At 41.0% G+C, this 18,807-nt stretch overlaps 1 protein-coding gene across 1 annotated transcript; it reads left to right on the forward strand.

Annotated features, from left to right (window-relative positions):
* The first annotated feature begins 1,488 nt into the window (after window positions 1–1,488).
* Window positions 1,489–18,418, forward strand: LEPROT (leptin receptor overlapping transcript). The gene is made up of 4 exons (XM_012767147.3): window positions 1,489–1,596; window positions 7,282–7,357; window positions 11,068–11,254; window positions 13,207–18,418. The coding sequence occupies exons 1-4, from the start codon at window positions 1,581–1,583 to the stop codon at window positions 13,321–13,323; spliced, it is 396 nt and encodes a 131-aa protein (XP_012622601.1). The 5' UTR covers window positions 1,489–1,580; the 3' UTR covers window positions 13,324–18,418.
* The last annotated feature ends 389 nt before the right edge of the window (window positions 18,419–18,807 follow it).

The raw sequence follows: 18,807 nt of genomic DNA on the forward strand, positions 1-18,807 counted from the left end.
AAAAAGGAGGAGTAAAGGGACCACAGCATTCTGTGGAGCACTTCTCAGCTATAATGAGGGGAAGTGGCCTCCCAAGAGCTGCGTGACAGTCAAGGCCTACCCTTTTTGCACCTCATTCCCTAAAGGTAAGATGAAGCACTTGGGCCAGTTGGTTTCCAAAGGTGTCTTCCAGATTGTTCTCATCAAGACAAAACTATCCATTACTGTGAGGACGGTAAGTACAAAATGGCTCTTGGAGATCTAAACAATGACTTTGGTTACCTGCAGACTTTGAAGTCCTAAGGTACGAAAATAATAACTAAAAGTTCGTGAAAGCCTTGGACACAAAAAAGCTTATATGGTCTTTATCTCTACAAATAAAGCAGACAGTAAAGGAAGAAACTGCTAGTTTCAGTAAAGTGCTAATGTTGCTGCTATAAAGCGGCAAGCCCATGCAAACGTCAAGTTCTTAAGTAGGGGTGCCTCTCAGAGGGCTTTTCTTTGGTGCCCCACCCTCCACCTTTGCCACATGAACGCTGACCGGCACACAGGCTCACAGGGGCTCAGAGAAGGTAATGCTGGTTAGTGAGTGGGTGTCCCTCTGCCACGGACTGTAACCTCCCCAGGCAGACACTCTCCTCCCTTTGCCCATTTCTCCATCTCCACTCTCTGCAGGGCTCCTGGCAGCTAAGAGTGCCGGGCCTCCGCCTGGCAGACCCCAGGGCTGTGCGGACCGCGTCCCAAGTGGCCTGGGGGAGCAACAGGGCCCGAGGTCCGGGCGGAGCCGAGGCCCCAACACACAGATGGAAGGGCGGAGCGTGGGGAGGGTTGGGGATTACCCGGAGGGCGCAGGACAGAGGAGGAGAGCCCGGGGCGCCGGGTCGGGGTTACCGTGGGCGAACTCGGGTGTGCAGGGCTGGACTTCAAGGCTGAGGGCTGTGCTCTATGAGCAAGTAGAGTAGCTCAGAACCTGCGGAAGCACGCCTCTAAGCGGCAGGGCCCTGATCGGAACCAGTATGGGAAGGGGCTCTGAGTGGCGGGGATCAGGACCAATAAGGACAGGGTTCTGCAAACTGGGGGAGAAGTCTAGCCCGACAGGGGCGGGGCTCTACGTGGCGAGGGCGGAGCCCTGAGTGGCGGAGGCGGTATCGGGACCAGCATGGGTGGGGCTTTGAGTGGTGGGGATGAGGTGTGGTAGGGGCGGGGCTCTGCATGACAGGGGTGGAGTCAGAACCCGTAGAGGCGGGGCTCTGAGTACTGGGGGCGGAGTTATGGAATGAAAGGCGGGATCTAGATGGTGGGGGCGGGGTCAGGACCAGAATGGGCGGGCTTAATACTGGCAGGGCGGGGCTCTGCTGGCTGGGGGCGGAGTTCTGGGCCGGCAAGGGCGGGGCTCTGCGTGGCAGGGGTGGAGTCAGGACTGGAAAAGGCGGGGCTCTGCGAGTTGGAGGCGGAGTTATGGACCTGTAGGGCGGGGCTCTACGTGACCAGGGTGGGCTCGGGCGCGACGGAGGCGGGCTCGGGACTCTGGGGGCGGCCCCGGGCGGGGACGCGGGCTGTGGCAGGAAGCCGGAAGCAGCCGCGGCCCCAGCTCGGGAGACATGGCGGGCGTTAAAGGTACATCCGTGGCCCCCGGCCCGCTTGTTGAGCAGTGCGGTCACCACCTCCGTCCCGGGTTACGCCTGCAGCTGCGCCTTCAGCGCGCCGGCGAGCATCGGCCTCCGCAGCCCCGCCACCCCTCCCGCCTGCGGGTGGGCAGGCGCTCGCCCGCTGTCTTCGTCCCTTGGGGTGCGGGTGGGGGGCGTTTCGGGGGAACCTCAGCCCGGTTTTGCCAGGCCACCGGCCCTCCCCTCTCGAGTGGCGCCCCCAGACCCTCCAGGCGGAACGCCCCCCTCGCCCGGGGCAGTGCCTGCCTGGGAGACCCGGCCGGCTCCGGAGCATCTCCTCCCAGCGCCGCCTCAGTTCGCGGAGCGCCCTCCACCCCGAGGTGTTGAACTAGGTTTCCACTCCTTAACGTGTCCGCCCCAACGCCTTACCTCCCGTTTCCCGCCCCTCCTCAGTTTCCCATTTCTTACAAAGGACCCTTTGTCTCCAGGGTTCTCCGCCTGGGGAAACTTAATCCTTTTGTTCTTAAAGATTTTTCCAGCTGGGCAGAGTTGACTGCGGGTGGATGTCAATGGAAAGCGCCCAGAAATGCTGTGTTTCTCGCAATCTAGTCTTGAAGACTAGATTAGGTGCAATTTTAACGCTACTTTCTTTAGTGTTTTCTTTGTTCATCTGTGGACAGACAAGAAAGTAGTGTTTGTGCAGTACGTGTTTTTGTATGGGGCAGTTGATTAAAAGGTACAAAGAACACCTCTTCCTTTATGTCTTCAGAGGGATGAGGAAGGGAAGAGATTGTTGAAGGTTTCCTGTTATTTTTGTAGGAAACCATTCCATTTCTAATCTTTCAAATAGTATTGTAACTTGTTTTTACGTTGGAGTTCCTATCCTTGAAATTTGTACCCAAGGATCCTTCCAGTGTATCAACATGTGCTATAAACATGAATACAGAATATAGGCATGTCTATGCATGTGTGTTCATTACGTATTTATCAGTATGAGCTGTCAGCAGCAGATACATTGTATCATTATTTCTGACTGACTTTGATATTCAATATCAGTTTAATAAACATGGTTTACTTGGACGGTATCCACCTATGTAATACATCCATTTGAAGCCAATGCAGAAAACAGATGAAAGGTAGTACTTCAGTACTACACGACCAGAAACTGCCAGATAATAATGTTTACATATGAATGTGTTAGAAATTGTTATGTAGTAAAAAGGAAGCTAGTTTATGAAATGGAAAAGGCCTAAGGGAAGGGAGCATTTTGCAAATAATTCAAATTTTATTGAGGAACAATTGCATGTTGGAGACTTGGGATAAAAAGAAAATTAAGTTATTGTTGAGTGACAGAGCTGGAAATAGTTATATTACTGTGTAAGTGTCTAGGTGCTTAGATGAAGTCGGAGCACAGAGATGGTGGGTTGGATATTTGTCTCCCAAAAAGGTATGTTCAAGTTCTAATTCACTAGAACCTGTGAATATGACCTTATTTGGAAATAGGTTCTTTGCAGACGTATTAATAATCAATTTAAAATGATACTGGCTTAAGGTGGGCCCTATTCCGATGACTGGTGTCCTTACAAGAAGAGGGAAATTTGGACATGGAGACATACAGGGTGAGCACCATGTGAAGGAAGATGTAGGCAGAAATTGGAGCGATGCAGGTGTAAGCCAAGGAGCACCAAAGATTGCTGGCAGTCACCTAGGTGTTAGGAAGAGGCAAGGAGGGATTGTTCCCTACAGCCTTCAGAGGGAGTACAGCCCTGCTGACATCTTTATTTCAGAAGTTTAGCCTCCAGAACTGTGAGAGAATAAATTTCTGTTGTTCTGAGCTGCCCAGTATGTGGTACTTTATAGCTACAGCCCTGGGGAACTAATACAGATGGGATTGCTTAACCCTGCTCCAGGGAGAAAGAGGACTGTTTTCATAGAAGAGACAAAGCTCAAAGTGAATCCAAAAAGATCAATAAGGCTTCACCTGACAAGGCATGGTGTGAAGGCGGAGTATATTCCAAGTGGAGAGAATAACACATGATGTGGGGCAGGGGACATGAAAGAACATGCCTTGTTCTCTTCAGGAATTTAAGCTCCCTTAGTAAGACTGGAACTTAGTGGTGATGAGGGTTGAAACTGGAAAAGCGGTTTAGGAGGCAGACCATGGTGAGCCTCAGGGTCTGAACAACTTGTAGGCTGTGAAAGCAACTGCAAAGGGGGACAGTGGCCATGTATATTTGAAAGATCACTGTCTCCTGTGTGGAGGGAGGATGGGTTGGAAGAGTCATGGTTGGAGGCAGGCACGAGATGATAAGGCCTTTGCACTGGGGCAGTAGCAGAGAGTTCTGAAGAAGAGGGTGGATTTGAGTGAGGTCTGGGAGATGGGGTCCTCTTGATGTGCTGATTTGCTGGAAGGTAGAGTGTAGTGATGGTGGCAATCCTCTAAGATAGGATGTTGAAATGGAAGGTGAAGTGCGTGTTTAAGGGGAGAGGGTGGTTCAGTTTTACACATATTGACTTTGAGGTTGTTGCTGGCTGTCCAGGCAGAGAAGTCCAGATTGGAGGTGGAAATGCAGGCCTAGTTCTTAGGACCTACTCTGGGCTGGATCCTCAGTTGTGGCCTACCCCTTGTGGTACTGGGAGCTTTGGGCCAAATGCATTTTCTCATCAGGAGTGTGTGGAGTAAAAAGAGAAATAGGGTTAGATTCCTGGTCAACTGCAACTTTAGGAGATGCAGAGAATGTGATTTCTGAGAAAAGAGGAAAAAAAAGGGTCAAAAAGAATCTAACAAATATAGCTGTGAACCTTGAGAGATTGGTGTCAGCACAGAAGGAAGAGGTCTATGATTCTTAGCTTTGACAGGATTCCTGGAAGAGGGAATACTGCAGATGGTCAGGAACAGAAGGGGAGAGCAAAGCTGGCTGGGAAAAGGTCATCTGTAATGAAAAAAACACATGAAAAGTTACTTCCCGTCTATTTGTGGGCATTTTTCTATTAAAAAGTGACATGGGCCGGGCGCGGTGGCTCACGCCTATAATCCTAGCACTCTGGGAGGCTGAGATGGGCAGATTGCTCGAGGTCAGGAGTTCAAAACCAGCCTGAGCAAGAGTGAGACCCCCACTCTACTAAACATAGAAAGAAATTAATTGGCCAACTAATATATATAGAAAAAATTAGCTGGGCATAGTGGCTCATGTCTGTAGTCCCAGCTACTTGGGAGGCAGAAGGATTGCTTGAGCCCAGGAGTTTGAGGTTGCTGTGAGCTAGGCTGATGCCACGGCACTCACTCTAGCCTGGGCAACAAAGCAAGACTGTCTCAAAAAAAAACAAAAACAAAAAACAAACAACAAAAAAATAAAAAGTGGCATGTACTAAATGGAAAAAGATATAATAGGTTAAAATGGAAAATTCTTTCTTGTTCCCTAACATCTGTATACTTCCAGATTTATTTACTTATTTATCTGTTTTATTTATTTTAATTTCAGACAGAGTCTTGCTCTGTTGCCCAGGCTGGAGTGAAATGCAGTGGCTTCATCATAGCTAACTGCAGCCTTGAACTCCTGGGCTTAAGTGATCCCCCTGCCTTAGCCTCCAGAGTAACTGGGACTACAGGCACATGCCAGCATGCCTGGCTAATTTTTCTCTTGCTTAGGCTGGTCCAGAACTCCTGGCTTCAAGTGATCCTCCTGCCACAGCCTCCCAGAGTGCTAGGGTTATAGACATGAGCTACCATGCCCGGCCCCAGATGTTTTTTTCATTTATTTATATTTTTATTTTTTTATTTCAGCATATTACAGGGATACATATGTTTAGGTTACATATATTGCCCTTGCCCCACCCAAGTTAGAGCTACAAGCGTGTCCATCCCCCAGACCGTGTGCACTGCACCCATTAGGTGTGAATATACCCATCCCTTCCTCCCCTCCCCTCAAATGTTTTTTAAAAGCTCCTTGACATCTTCCTATAAAACAGTTTTCCTACATTTCCTCTCAAAGTAAAATGAAACAATAAAAATGTTCATTAGTTTAATCAATGATTAATTGTATTACAGATTTTTTTCAGAAGAAAATTTGGATAATATAGTGTCCTCTGCTTTTGATGTATACTTTTTTTAAAACTTCAAAATATTAAGAGGGTACAAATGTTTTAGATCATATGGATCACTTTTGTAATGTTTGAGTCCAGGCTAAAGATGTTCCTATCATCCAAATAGTGTTCATAGTACCTACTAGGTAGGTTTTTGCCCCTCCCGCCAGTTGATTTCCACTGAGGTTTACTTCCCTTTGTGCACGTGTGCTCATCATTCCCAATAGTGAGTACATGTGGCATTTGTTTTTCCATTCTTGATTTATACTTTTATCAGAGAACATTACTAAAATGAGTAGATCCCTGCATCTGTCCACTTTTAGTTATTGAGGACCTACCTTTTGCCAAGCACTTTACATGGTTATTTAATTCCCATAAATTTTGAGCTTGAGCCAGGTGAGAACTCAGGCTCAGACAGATTCAGATTCTACTCAAGGTCACACAACCAGTTGGTGGCATAGTTAAGATTTGATCTATGTTTGTGACACAGCTCAAGATTTTTTAACAACCCTGATATTCTGTCTCTCACTCAGCAGCCTGACAAGGGCAAATACATTCCTACACTCAGAGTAGAGTGTCCAGCAGATGCAGGGAATTGTATTCTATGAAGATGTGAAAGCAATTTATGGTTTGGGGAGCCAAAGGTACATATTATAGGGAGGAAGTTCTGGATATAAGTTAAAGAAGGAGGGTTTTCAACATTTAGAAACTGTCAGAATGAAATGACCCGCCTCGGGTGGAAGTAAGCTTCCTTTCACTGGAGTTGTGTGGACTTGCTGGCTGGCTGGCCTCTCGTGGCAAATACAGAGGTAGTTCATATATTAGATAGGGGTTAGGTACTGGAATTACTTGAGCTCTTTCTCTACCTTATGATTTTAAAGTGGTGGGCATAGGTAGTTGTCTCAATCAGTTTGGGTGACTATAACAATATATTATAGATTGGGTGGCTTAAACAATAAACATTTATTTTTCACAGTTCTGGAGGCTAGGAAGTCCAAGATTGAGGTGCTGGCAGATTTGGTGTCTGGTGAGGGTCTGCTTCCTGGTTTGCAGATGGCCATCTTCTCTTTTTGTCCTCACATGGGAGAGAGCAAAGAGAGCTCTGGTCTCTTTCTCTTGTTATGAGGACACCTATCCCGTGGCGGAGACTCCACCCTCAAGACCTCAACTAAACCTAATTATTTACCTCCCAAAGCTCCCACCTCTTAATAGCATCTCATGGCAGGGAGATAGGGATTCAACATATGAATTTGAGGGGAACACAAATATGTGGTCCATAACAGCAATCATTTGTTAGTCAAATATAACATTAATTAATAAAATAAAGAAGCTGTTACATTTGCTTAAATGTTGAGCCTTTTATTAGTAAAACTTTTTTATTGAGATGTAATTCATATACATAAAATTAACCTTTTTAAAGTGTAAACTTTCATGGGTTTTAGTATATTCACAAGGTTGTGAAACTATCACTACTGTCTAATTACAGAACATTTCATCACACCCATAAGAAACTCTGTACCTATTTTTAGTCATTCCCCATTTTCCCTGAACTCTCCAGCCCCTGGCAACCCGCTGATCTGGGTCATTTAACTCTTGTTTTGTTTTTCTACAGCTCTTGTGGCATTATCCTTCAGTGGGGCCATTGGGCTGACTTTTCTTATGCTGGGCTGTGCCTTAGAGGATTATGGGTAAGTTATCATTTCAGAAAGAACTATTCCTCTTTTTGTTTCTCTGTCACCATTAGTTTGGGTGTTAAAGAGTTTGGTCTGTTTAGCACCATGCGCTAACCAAGGAGTTAGTAAAGCCCAGATTATAAACACAGTCCCTTCACAGGTCAAGTATATTTGTACAGAGAAAAGCTCTTTTAAAAATTGATATATTCATTTAATAAGCATTTATTTAACACCCGCTCTGGACCACCTGGGGTACGAGAATGAAGAGACACAGTCCTGTCCTCAAGGAGCTACAGTTCTGGTTGTGAGTGAGGGACAGGCAGACAGTCCCATCAGGAAGACGGCAGCTGCAGTGGCATTGCATGCAAGCACCCTAGGAGTGCAGAGGACTTGCTCCTGGGTTTCAGTGCTACTGTCAGGGAGTGCTGCATTGCAGAGGTTGTATTTGAGCCAAGACTTGGTGGATAAATAAGAGTTTCTTAGGGAAGGGCATTCCAGGCAGAGGGAACATTCACGTTTTTTATTCGACACCTGTCAATTGGGTGCTTACCTGTGCCAGCCACTGTATGGGAAGTAGGAATAAAGAAATATGAGAACAAAGATCCTGCTTTCTCAGAGTCTGTATTTCAGTGGGGAGATAGACAGTAAACAGAGAACAACAATGTGCATTGTGTCAGAGGTAGAAGTGTCATGAAAGATAAAGGGCACAGAGGCTGGGAAGTGGGTGGTAAGGGAAGGCCTCTCTGAGAGGTGACATGTGAGCAGAAACGTCAAAAAAATATCAGGAAGTAGGCCATACTGTTCTCTGAGAAAGGAGGGCTTTAGGCAGCAGGAAAGGCATATGCTAAGGCCCACAGACATGAAAGCACATAGACGTTTCAGGAAACCACACGTGGTTCATTATGGTAGGACATAAACTGTAGTTGGGAGGGGCAAAAGAAGGGCTGGTCAAGAACATAGAGTCATCCGTTAGGGCTCTGTATGTCATGCAGAGGAGATTGGATTGTCTGCTCAGGCAATAGGGGCTGGGAAGATATCTTGAGAACAGGTTTGAGGGGAGGGGGTTATGTTAAAAAGTCATTTTGGCCAAAATGTGAGATAAGATAGGGAAGTGCTGAGACTATAGTCAGGTAGAATAGTAAGGGACTGTAGTCATAAATCAAGCAAAATCTAGGGCTGTGGTAGTGGGAATGGAAAGAAAAGGAGAGCAATCCAGGAAGCAGAACCAACAGGTTTTGTGAATTGATGTCAGAGTTTAACAACAAGGGGAGAGAGTTCTTGGATGTCTTCCAGATGATTGGCTTGAGCAAATGGATAGAAGATGATGTGATTAACTGAGAGCACCTAGAACTAGTTGTTATGACATTGATGAGTTCACATCTACCATGCCAGTCCTGGCTCACTATCCCAGCCATTGTTTAAACACAACAGGGATCCATATATAAGCAATAACTTATATCTGTTCAGAGCCTTCACAGCTATTATTTTATTCTAGCCTTAGGGATGTAAGTTACTATTATCCTCATTTCTAGCTGGGAAACTAAAGCCCAGAGTAATTAGAGACTTACTCAGGTTGCACTGCAATAAGTGGCAGAGATGGAAGTGGAGATTATATTCTGAATCTCTTGACCAAAGGTTTTTCCATTATTCTACAACCAACTCTGAATCCAGGTGTTTTAATAATCTGTTATACACCGTGTCTCTGTAAGGTAAGAACATGACCCATTACTGCTAATATAAAGAAATTAATTTTATATCTTAATGATAGTGACCCCAAATTATCATCTACATCAGAAGTCAGCAAACTGGCCCATAGGCCACAAATGGCCTGCTGCCTGTTTTTGTAATGAAAGTTTTATTGGAACACAGCCATGCTAATTTCTTTATGAATTATCTTTGTCTGCTTTTGCACTAAAAAGGCAGAGTCAAGTAGTTGAAACAAAAACTTTATGGCTTGCAAATCCTGAATAGTTACTTTTGGCCTTTTTCAGAAAAAGTTTGCCAACCCCTGGCCTACATATTTACTGAATAGTATATATTCATTCAGTAATATATTCAGTTGCTTACTGTGAATGGAAACATAGAGGCCAGTCCCTTAGATTGTTTTTCAGAAAACTATCCCTGTATTCCAGGAAGAATTATGAACTCTTGGCTATGGGCATGTCAGGTGACAGCTGGGTCTATTCCAGGCCTCTTCCCTTCTCTGTATCTCCTTTCCTCCTGGTAAAAGAAGGGCTTTGAACTAAAGAATCTCTAAGGGCTCCTCCAGCAGTATTGTTTGATGATTCTTGAAACATATTAATATTATAATCCCTCTAGTTTAAAATTAGGAATCTAAACTCACTGTTTCTATCCTGAGTCTTCTTGATGAAGGATACTTACTCTTCTTGCTTTTTGGTACCTAGATCTGTGTCTGAAATGGAAAGCTTTCATTAGTTTGGTTTTATCCCAAGTCCTGCTTGTAGATGCCAGCTATCTGTGTGGATCTGTTATCACAGTATTGGGTGACATGAATTATTCATTTATGATGTACATAAAAATAAGCAGATACTATGTTTTTTTCTTAAGAAATGAAGCATAATAAATGTGTAACTGATGGAGAAAAAAAAGATAGATTATTTTTGAAGTACTTATAGAGAAAACACTATTGGAAACCAGATGGCAATTTTTTATAAATGCAAATCATTGAAATTTGGAAAGAAAGCAGTTTTGTTTTGTTTTTGCATTAGAGTATTATGGTAATCTGTTATAATAAACAATAGAGTGCATCTAAAGTTTTTAACAGTGAGCATACTTATTTTCATGTATTCTATATTTAAAATCCACTTATTATTTCATTCATTCGACAAACATCAATGCAGCACCTCATTCATTCTAGGCCCTGGAGATAAATGGTGATTGACCAGGACTAATCAGATCTCTGTTCTCAATAGCAAGAAAATATGAGATGGGAATAAGTACTGTACATAAAGTTAAAAGAGAGTTCGAAGGTGACCTAGGGTACATTAGAGTGAATGGTCAGGGATAGCCACTTTTAGGAGGGAATCTGTCAGTTTAGATCACACGATGTGAAGGAGCTAGCAAACTAGAAGATCAGGGGAAGAGCATTCCAAGCAGAGGGCACAGCTAGTGCAAAGGCCCCAAAGCAACTATGAGCTCAGAGTGGTGAAGGAACAGAAAGAAGGCTGGTGTGGCTACAGATTAAGCAAATGAAGGGAAGGTGGTACAAAGTGAATGGAAGAAGTAGACAATACTCGGTCATATAAGGCTTCGTAGGCTGGGGCAAGGAATTTGGGTTTTCTTCTAAGCCATTGAAAGGTATCAAGCATGCATGCACTGAAAAGATCTTTGTTGAATTAGCATGTTGCAAACCACTGTACTGTGTTCTATAGAGAAAGCAGAGATGACTAAGTTAAAATTCTGTCTTTAAAAGAAATTACAGCTCAGTAATCCAGAAAACAATAAAGTTTCTAGATTATACATTGGATAGTTGTTTCTTACAATGTAAGCTACCTACATATTAATGAACTAGTATTAATAATTTTTAAATTATCACTATTCCTGGTAGAAATCAAATTATGTTCTAATAGTCACAATTGATAATTTTTTTTGACCTAGACATTTAAATAACAATGATTTTGAAACAGTACTATGTCTTTCATTTAAAATATAACTGTTTGAAATGTAACTTTTCTTTTTGGGTCTTGTCTGGGTCCAACTGACAGCGTTTACTGGCCTTTATTCGTCCTGATTTTCCACGCCATCTCCCCCATTCCCCATTTCATTGCCAAAAGAGTCACATATGACTCTGATGCAACCAGTAGTGCCTGTCGGGAACTGGCATATTTCTTCACTACTGGAATTGTTGTTTCTGCCTTTGGATTTCCTGTTATTCTTGCTCGTGTGGCTGTGGTAAGTTTTGTTTTCTATTGTTTTGCTGAGTTTACTTGAAAGGCCTGTGTCTGGGACCTCAATTTCATTTTCATTGCTTAGAGTTTGTATTCCAAGCTAGCTGTAGTTTTAGTTTCTCTCTTCCTCCACTTTAGATCCACTATCAGTATCTCAGCCATGTTTTCAGAATGCTTTCTTTGTTTCTCTTACAACCATACCATTTTTTGCTTTTTCTACTTTAAGCTGTTCTCTGGAATTGTTCTTAAGTAAATCCCTGCCTCTTAAATCTTATGGCGTTACACAGGGAAATATGCTAGCAATACTTTTCTAGTTACAAAATGAAGATCATATCAAAATCTTGTCCTGCAAATGGGATCGTTAACTCAATTCTCAATATAATAGTTATATATTGAGAGACAACTATGTAGCAACTATCAAATACAATGAATAAGATGACATCTTTGCATCCAATATAAAAATTTTCTTTTTGTCTCCAAAACACATTGTGGTTGTAATTTAGTCAGTTCTTTGATGTTTGTTGTCATTCCTACTATTTGTTTTTAATCCCTCCAACTACATTCTATTTTAATTTTATGAAACTCTTATTTGGGGGCATTGAACATCAGATACGCACAAGTCTTGTTTATTCATTCAGTAAATACCTTTGGACCATCTGCTCTTTGTAAAACACCATAAATAAGAGCCAGATACTCTCTCTGCTCCTAAAGAACACAGAAACTAGATTGATGAGTAAGTTTACTGTAAGTGTACTATGTTTGATAATTGAAACATGATCAGAATGCCATAGGAGCACCAAGCAGAGAGAAATTCTGACTAGCACTTGATACAGGCCTCCAAGGATAAGTAGTTGTATTAAAATAAGAAAAGCTTTATATGGAATGACACCCAAGTGTGAAAATGCAATATGTAGAATAAAGGACAGTCTAATATGATGGAGCAAAAAGAAAGTAGTTGAGATTAAGGGTAGAAAGGTTGTATACATAACTATTGTATTTCCTTAAAATTCAAGGTTTTTTTCTCTGTATTTGGAAGAGAAGATGATTTTAACAGGGACTGGTGGTAGCACTTTATCCTGACAGAATGCATTGAATTTCTTAGAATTCATACTCTAGGTATATGTACGGACATGTGGCATTTTACTATGAAATTTAATATGCTGGCTTTTTTTCCTACCTTTATATCATGTTCACTTTAAGGAATACTTCATGAGTACACATGAAGACTGCTTAGCAAGGGTCTGAGCGGCATGCCAGTTTGAACTTTATCTAATAAGGAAGGTTTTGAATGCAAGGTTGTCATGACTTTATTCTTCTTGTGCCTTAGACTAGCACTTCTTAAGTGCTGCTGTAAATATTTATATTTTCCCCTTTTGATACTGCTATCATTTTGTGAAGAAATTTTCATTGCTATTTCTATTGGTTAAATTAAAACAAAAAGTGCCCACTAGAGGGTACTCTCACCCCCTACTGTGCCTCTGTAAAACCATCTGCCAAGCTGGAAAGCTGCTTTCATTTGTGTACAGATTATTATTTAAAGTCTTTCTTTTCTTGCCTAGAAAAGAAACAAATGAATCCATAACTTTCCAATTCCTATTTTCTATGATAGAAGTCGATATGTACAGAACTTTCAGTACCCAATATTGTAATTGGACTCTTTATAATCTTACTGCTTATATTTTACTTAAGGCAATCATCGTCAATTAAAAATCAGTAGAGAAATATGACTAATAGGGAAAATGTTAAGGATGATACCAGACTTAATTAACAAGCATTGCAGAAGTAATTAGTCTAATTACTGCACAGTTTACTGTTTCTGCCTGTTACATTATTAAGCCTTTTAGCAGCTTTGTGTAATATTTCATTGGATGTTTCTAATGCAGAAAATAACAGAGTTTTGCAAAGAGTACAGTATGAAGGAAGTAAGGATTTAATCCTTCTTTTCTTGTGTTTCAGATCAAATGGGGAGCCTGTGGCCTTGTGCTGGCAGGCAATGCAGTCATTTTCCTTACAATTCAAGGTTTTTTCCTTGTATTTGGAAGAGAAGATGATTTTGGCTGGGACCGGTGGTAGCACTTTATTATGACAGAATTCATTGAATTTTTTAGCATTTATACTCTAGGTATATGTGTGCACATATGGCATTTTACTATGAAATTTAATATGCTGGGTTTTTTTTATACTTTTGTATCATGTTCACTTTAAGGAATACTTCTTGAGTAAAAGATTAGTTTCTTTCTCAGCAAATAGACCTTTCAAGTTTAGATTGTTACTTGTTTGCTGTTCATATAATCATGGTGCTCAAAAAATATATTAGCAGAGTCTTATAGACAGCTGCTCACATATGCAGTGGGTCTGAACCTTTTGCCTGGGGATGTGCTTTGGGAGGCAGGTAGCCCTGAAGCAGGTCTCTGATGGCCCAGAAAGGCAGAGGTGGGCTGCCTCTTTGTGTTGTAGATCCTTGCTTCTCTAAGTGTGGCCCACAGACCAAGAGCATTGACATTTCCTGGGAGCTTATGAGAAATGCAGACTCAGAACCCTCCCTTACCCCCACTCCAGTGCATTTTGATGAGATCCAAGCAAATTGTACGCACATTAAAGATTGAGGGGAGTTGTCTTAGAGGAAGAAACATTACATCTAGCTTCCTTGTCTGCCCCCTGGCTGAACCACTTAACCTCTCTGGATGTTACCTGCTCATTTGTAAAAAATGTCTCACCTGCCCTCATGTTGAGGATGGGTTCAGACCAGGGGTCCTCAAACTTTTTAAACAGGGGCCAGTTCACTGTCCCTCTAACTGTTAGAGGGCCGTTGGAGAGTGCAGCGCACATTCCACACATGCGCACTGTGGGCCCGAGACCAGTTGGCTGCTAAGCAGGACAGGCAGTGGCGGGCCAGATAAATGTCCTCTGTGGGCACCGTTTGAGAATGCCTGGTTCAGACTCTGGTGTTGTGAAGTGTTCAAACCTATAATATAGGGTCTGTTCCTCAAATTTGTGAAAACTCTTCATGCCAAGCTTCAGTTAGATAGGAGGAATAAATTTTTTTAGATCAATCTCACAGCATGGTGAATATAGGTAATAATTGAGTACTGTACATTTTTAATATTGCTAAGAGAGTAAATATCTAATGTTCTCATCACAAAAAATGTTAAATATTTGAGGTGATGTTTATGTTATTAATAATCAGCTTAATTTAATCATTCCACATTGTATTAAAAAATCATAACACTACTTTGTACTTTATAAATATATACAACTATAATTTGGCAATGTATAATAAAAAAAGTTAAAAAAACAAAACAAAGCATGCTGCGTACCCCGTACGCCCTCTCTCCGAAAGTGTTCTCAGTAGGGAATAGGTGTCCCCTTGGGTATTGTCTGAAAGGCAGTGGCTGTTTTCACAGTGCTGGGGGAAGAGTTGCACTGGATGTCGGGGAGGGAGACTGGGCTGGAACCAGTTCCTACTTCAGCAGGAGTGGGGAAGGATAGACAGTTAATACTTTTAAATGTCCCTTTATAATCTGGCACTTCTCCCTAGCGCCTTCCCTGTGCTGCCCTCAGCAGTTCTGATTTGCTCTGGCTTCTCCTTCCTAAAGAGACAGAAGAGTCGAGGAAGCAAGCAGAAGGTGAACTGCTTAGTCTTATTTACATGTCCATATATTTATTGTCTTTCATGTCCTGTAGGACTTTCGCATCTAACTTCATATCACCTTTTAAGTGAATCATTGGCACTACATGTCATGTGGGATCCTGTAATCACAGTTTTTCTAGCTCATCTTTTTGTCCAAGACCTTTTTGACAAAGGGAAATATGGGAAATAGAATCACTTGACCTGAATACAACCAGTGGTTTTTAAGCATTGTTGAAGTGTGATGACTGAAATACGTTCCTAACACTTAAACCTCGACGTTTGTGATCTGATGACCCTGTGTATGCTAGCATGATGCTGGGACCAGAAGATAAAAGTGATGCCTACAGGATTAATATGCCTTATTCTTGGCCTTGTACATGATTTTCTGTTTCTAATGTTCTGTGTACATATTGAATTGTCGCAGTTGTTTTTCCAATATTTATATTAAATACTAGAAAAAGTATTTAGATACTATATAATTTTAACCAGCATTTTAAATGACACTTGCACTTACTGTATTGTAATAAATTTCACTTAACACAGAAGAAAAGTTTAATTTTAAAAGTTTTTATTGTGATGTCACATTGCTTGAAAGATAACAAAAGAGTGAGAATTTCTTGATGTTTTTAAATGGGTACTTTTGAGCAATAATTTGTCCTGTAATAGAATAATAGCAATAAGTTTTAAGATACCATTTTGAATGTCTAGTTGGCATGTAATAGCTTTTCTCTCTAAGATGGCAATTGTGATTAATTTATACTACATTTTGCAAAAGTGTCTTTGTTGCTTATACACATTTTAAATAACCAAGATAGCCTTAATATGTAGCCTTTAAAGCATTACCTCTTGATTGTGTTTCCAGAATGATATAGGTACTTGCATAAAGAGTATTTGATGTGATAGATTATTGGATTTGCTGTGTGTCTGAAAAGAGAGACATTTATTGTGCAGTGCCTAAGTATCATTTAAATAATAAATCTCAGTAGGAAATATTACTATTTATGAATGTACAATACAAAAGTTTCTTCCTGGTGACATAAATGCTGGGCATTTTTTTTTCTTATATAAGCTTCATTTTTTCCTATATATTATAAAAATATATTTGGAGATTCAAAGCATATTGATTACATTTTAAAACTGAGAATACACTTCAGATATTCCCCACAAGTAAGTAATTTTATGAAGGGATTCTTTTTTTTTTCCAGTAGAAGTAATTTAATTGAAAGAAATAATTGAATAACTCAAAGAGGTTCACAGGAAGTTGGTAGTAAGGTAGTGCAGAGAGGCACCGTATACCCTTTATCCAGCTTCCTCCAATGATTGCCTCTTAGATAATGTACAATATCAAAACTGGGAAATTAACGTTGGGAAATATGTATGTATATTTCTATGTGATTTTATGACAAGTGTAGAGTAATGTAGCCACCACCAATACAGACTATTCTATCACCACAAAGATGTCTCTTGTGCTACTGATTTATAGTCATACACACATCTCCCTGTCCACCAGCAGCCCTAACCCCTGGCCAATGCTAAGTTATTTCCATCTCTTATTATTTTGTCATTTCAAAAACATTATATAAATGGAATAATATAGCACATGACATTTTTGAGGTTGCCCGTTTTCACTTAGTGTGATGCCCTTGAGCTCCATCCAAGTTGTGTGTATCAGTAATTTGTTCTGAAGGGATTCTTTAGCATGTTCCAAACAACTGGCTTACAGGCAGGATTTGAAACACTTTTTTTATAGGAATGATATTACGAATTGGTGATTGAGTTCCCAGGCCAACCCTCCCAAGGCAGGGTAAAGTCAAAATGGCTGACCTTTGTTACTGGAAGTACCTGCCTGAGTTTTGGATCTTGGAAACAAGGTAATGCGAACAGTTTGGGGGAAGGACAGTGCAACTTTCCACCTCTTTCCCCAAGAATAAGATTTCTCTCTTCAATTTTTATATCCTCTTCCACCTCTGAATGTCCTTGTGGTCCAGGTATACGCCTGTGAGTTTTGCTTACTTTTTTTCCCAACTAGGGGCTTTCCTCCTAGTCACTGCCCCCACCCCCACCCAGTTCTTTATATCCAAATCACCCACCTTCCTACTCCCATTAATCAGTTTTCTAAGTATAGCCAAAATCATGTGGTGCTGAGAAGAAAGCAAACTGGTCAGACTTCTTCATAGAATGAATGAATGACTTGTGATTATCTTCCCCACATCTGAAACTCTTTTCCACACCTGCATTGTGCAGTTACCACTGACTGCAGTTTTTAAGAGAATGCCTCATAACTCACTGATTCTCATTTATAGAAAATGGCAGTGTTTCCAAGTAAAATGAAAAAAAATTTTTTTAGCAGTTTATAGAAGGATAGAAATATTTCAGGACAGGGGCAACCCTGTTATATCTCATCTCTTCCACAGGGCAAGTTCTCAGCTGGTCTTGCTTTTCATAGTTTTCTTTTCCTCCACTTAGGAACCCACAGATTTTTCTTACAGTCCTCAGGAAATCTTTACCTCTGGGGTATCTCCTTGATGAAGGCTCCTCTAGAGGGCGAAAGGGTTTGTTATGTTAATAATATTGCTTATGCTCTCAGGGAAATCCTTAGGCAGTGCCACAAAAATGTGCCTTTTCAAAGTTTGCAAAATTCAGGTTTTGTACCCTTATAAAACCAAAATATTTATGAGGATGCTAGCATTTTCCAAGCATAAGTAATTAGTTCACACCTGGGAAATATTACTCCTGTAAATGAATATTAGTTGTGCATTTTAATTCTCCTTTTTCTATATTCTGCCTCATGATGTACCTTATTTGCAAAAATCCCAGTGTATAATGGTGCATGAACTACAATCTACTTTCATATAGTTGTGCTGTTTGGGTAGAGGAGTGATACGTGCAACCCCAAATGTGATGTGAAAGATCCCCGAGACTGCTTTAGGGTGCATTATATATGTGTGATGATGACGATTACTTTTTAAATAAAACTTGTCATTTACACTTTAACAAAGTCCTTTAGGTATATTGTTAAATGAAAAGGTTTATATTTTACTTGAGATACATTAAATTTGGAAAGGAGACCAGGAGATTTGTTTTGCCAGTGTTTTCGTCTGGATAATCTTAACATGAATTTGATAGTTTTGAACCTGTACTTACTGCACTTGAAGAGAAGCAATCCAGCAAGGTTGTGCTGACTGGGAGGAGTGCAGGCCTCGGTTACATCTTTGCTGTGGCTGACACTCCCTGTGGAGGTGGAAGACTGGAGAAGCTATATTGGAAAAGAGAGAGAAAACTGACACTTTAAAACAGTGCTCTACATCATTTGAAGAATCTCTTTGCACACTACGGAAAAGAATGCACTGATGGAAAATAGTACTTAAGGAATAACGTGTCCTTCTTATGTGTGAAACATTTGGGGCAGATCTGATGTTTTACAAGTGGATTTAGGCACTTTCGATTACAAAGGAACTGAGTGAGTTATTTGTGTTGCCCATCTAAGTGTAAAGCTAAATTTTTAATACAAAAATAAATTTGATAATACCAACATAACTGTAAAATGTCCATAAGAAAAAAAATAGTTCCTATGGAAGATTAACAGATGACCATTTTGAAACAGTTACCTTCAATACTAGACATATAGGCAAGTGGTCTCAATCTTAAGAGTGTTTATTTGGAGAAGAGCACACTTGGAGATGTTGTACAATATCACTTCAGTGTTGATTATATCTTTATCAGAATTAGATAATTATAGCTGTTTACACACTTTCAAATTAATTATTAGATATTCACTTAAACTTGTGCATTCATTTTTTTCCCTTAGAATAATTAAATAATAAAACCAGTTCAACTTTAGCTGGATAATCATTTCACTTATTAATTTAAAGCATAAATGCCGCATGCCTCTGCCTTAACACTTTTATTTCCTTTGTAGTTGATAA

The sequence above is a fragment of the Microcebus murinus genome, chromosome 2 (genome assembly GCF_040939455.1).
Source record: "Microcebus murinus isolate Inina chromosome 2, M.murinus_Inina_mat1.0, whole genome shotgun sequence".
NCBI lineage: Eukaryota > Metazoa > Chordata > Mammalia > Primates > Cheirogaleidae > Microcebus > Microcebus murinus.

Bases quoted from the DNA above. Each gene is read 5' to 3' on its own strand.
- LEPROT (XM_012767147.3), top strand. The intron at 7,358-11,067 runs GTAAGTTATCAT...TCCAACTGACAG, and splicing joins TGTGCCTTAGAGGATTATGG to CGTTTACTGGCCTTTATTCG. The intron at 11,255-13,206 runs GTAAGTTTTGTT...CTTGTGTTTCAG, and splicing joins TTCTTGCTCGTGTGGCTGTG to ATCAAATGGGGAGCCTGTGG.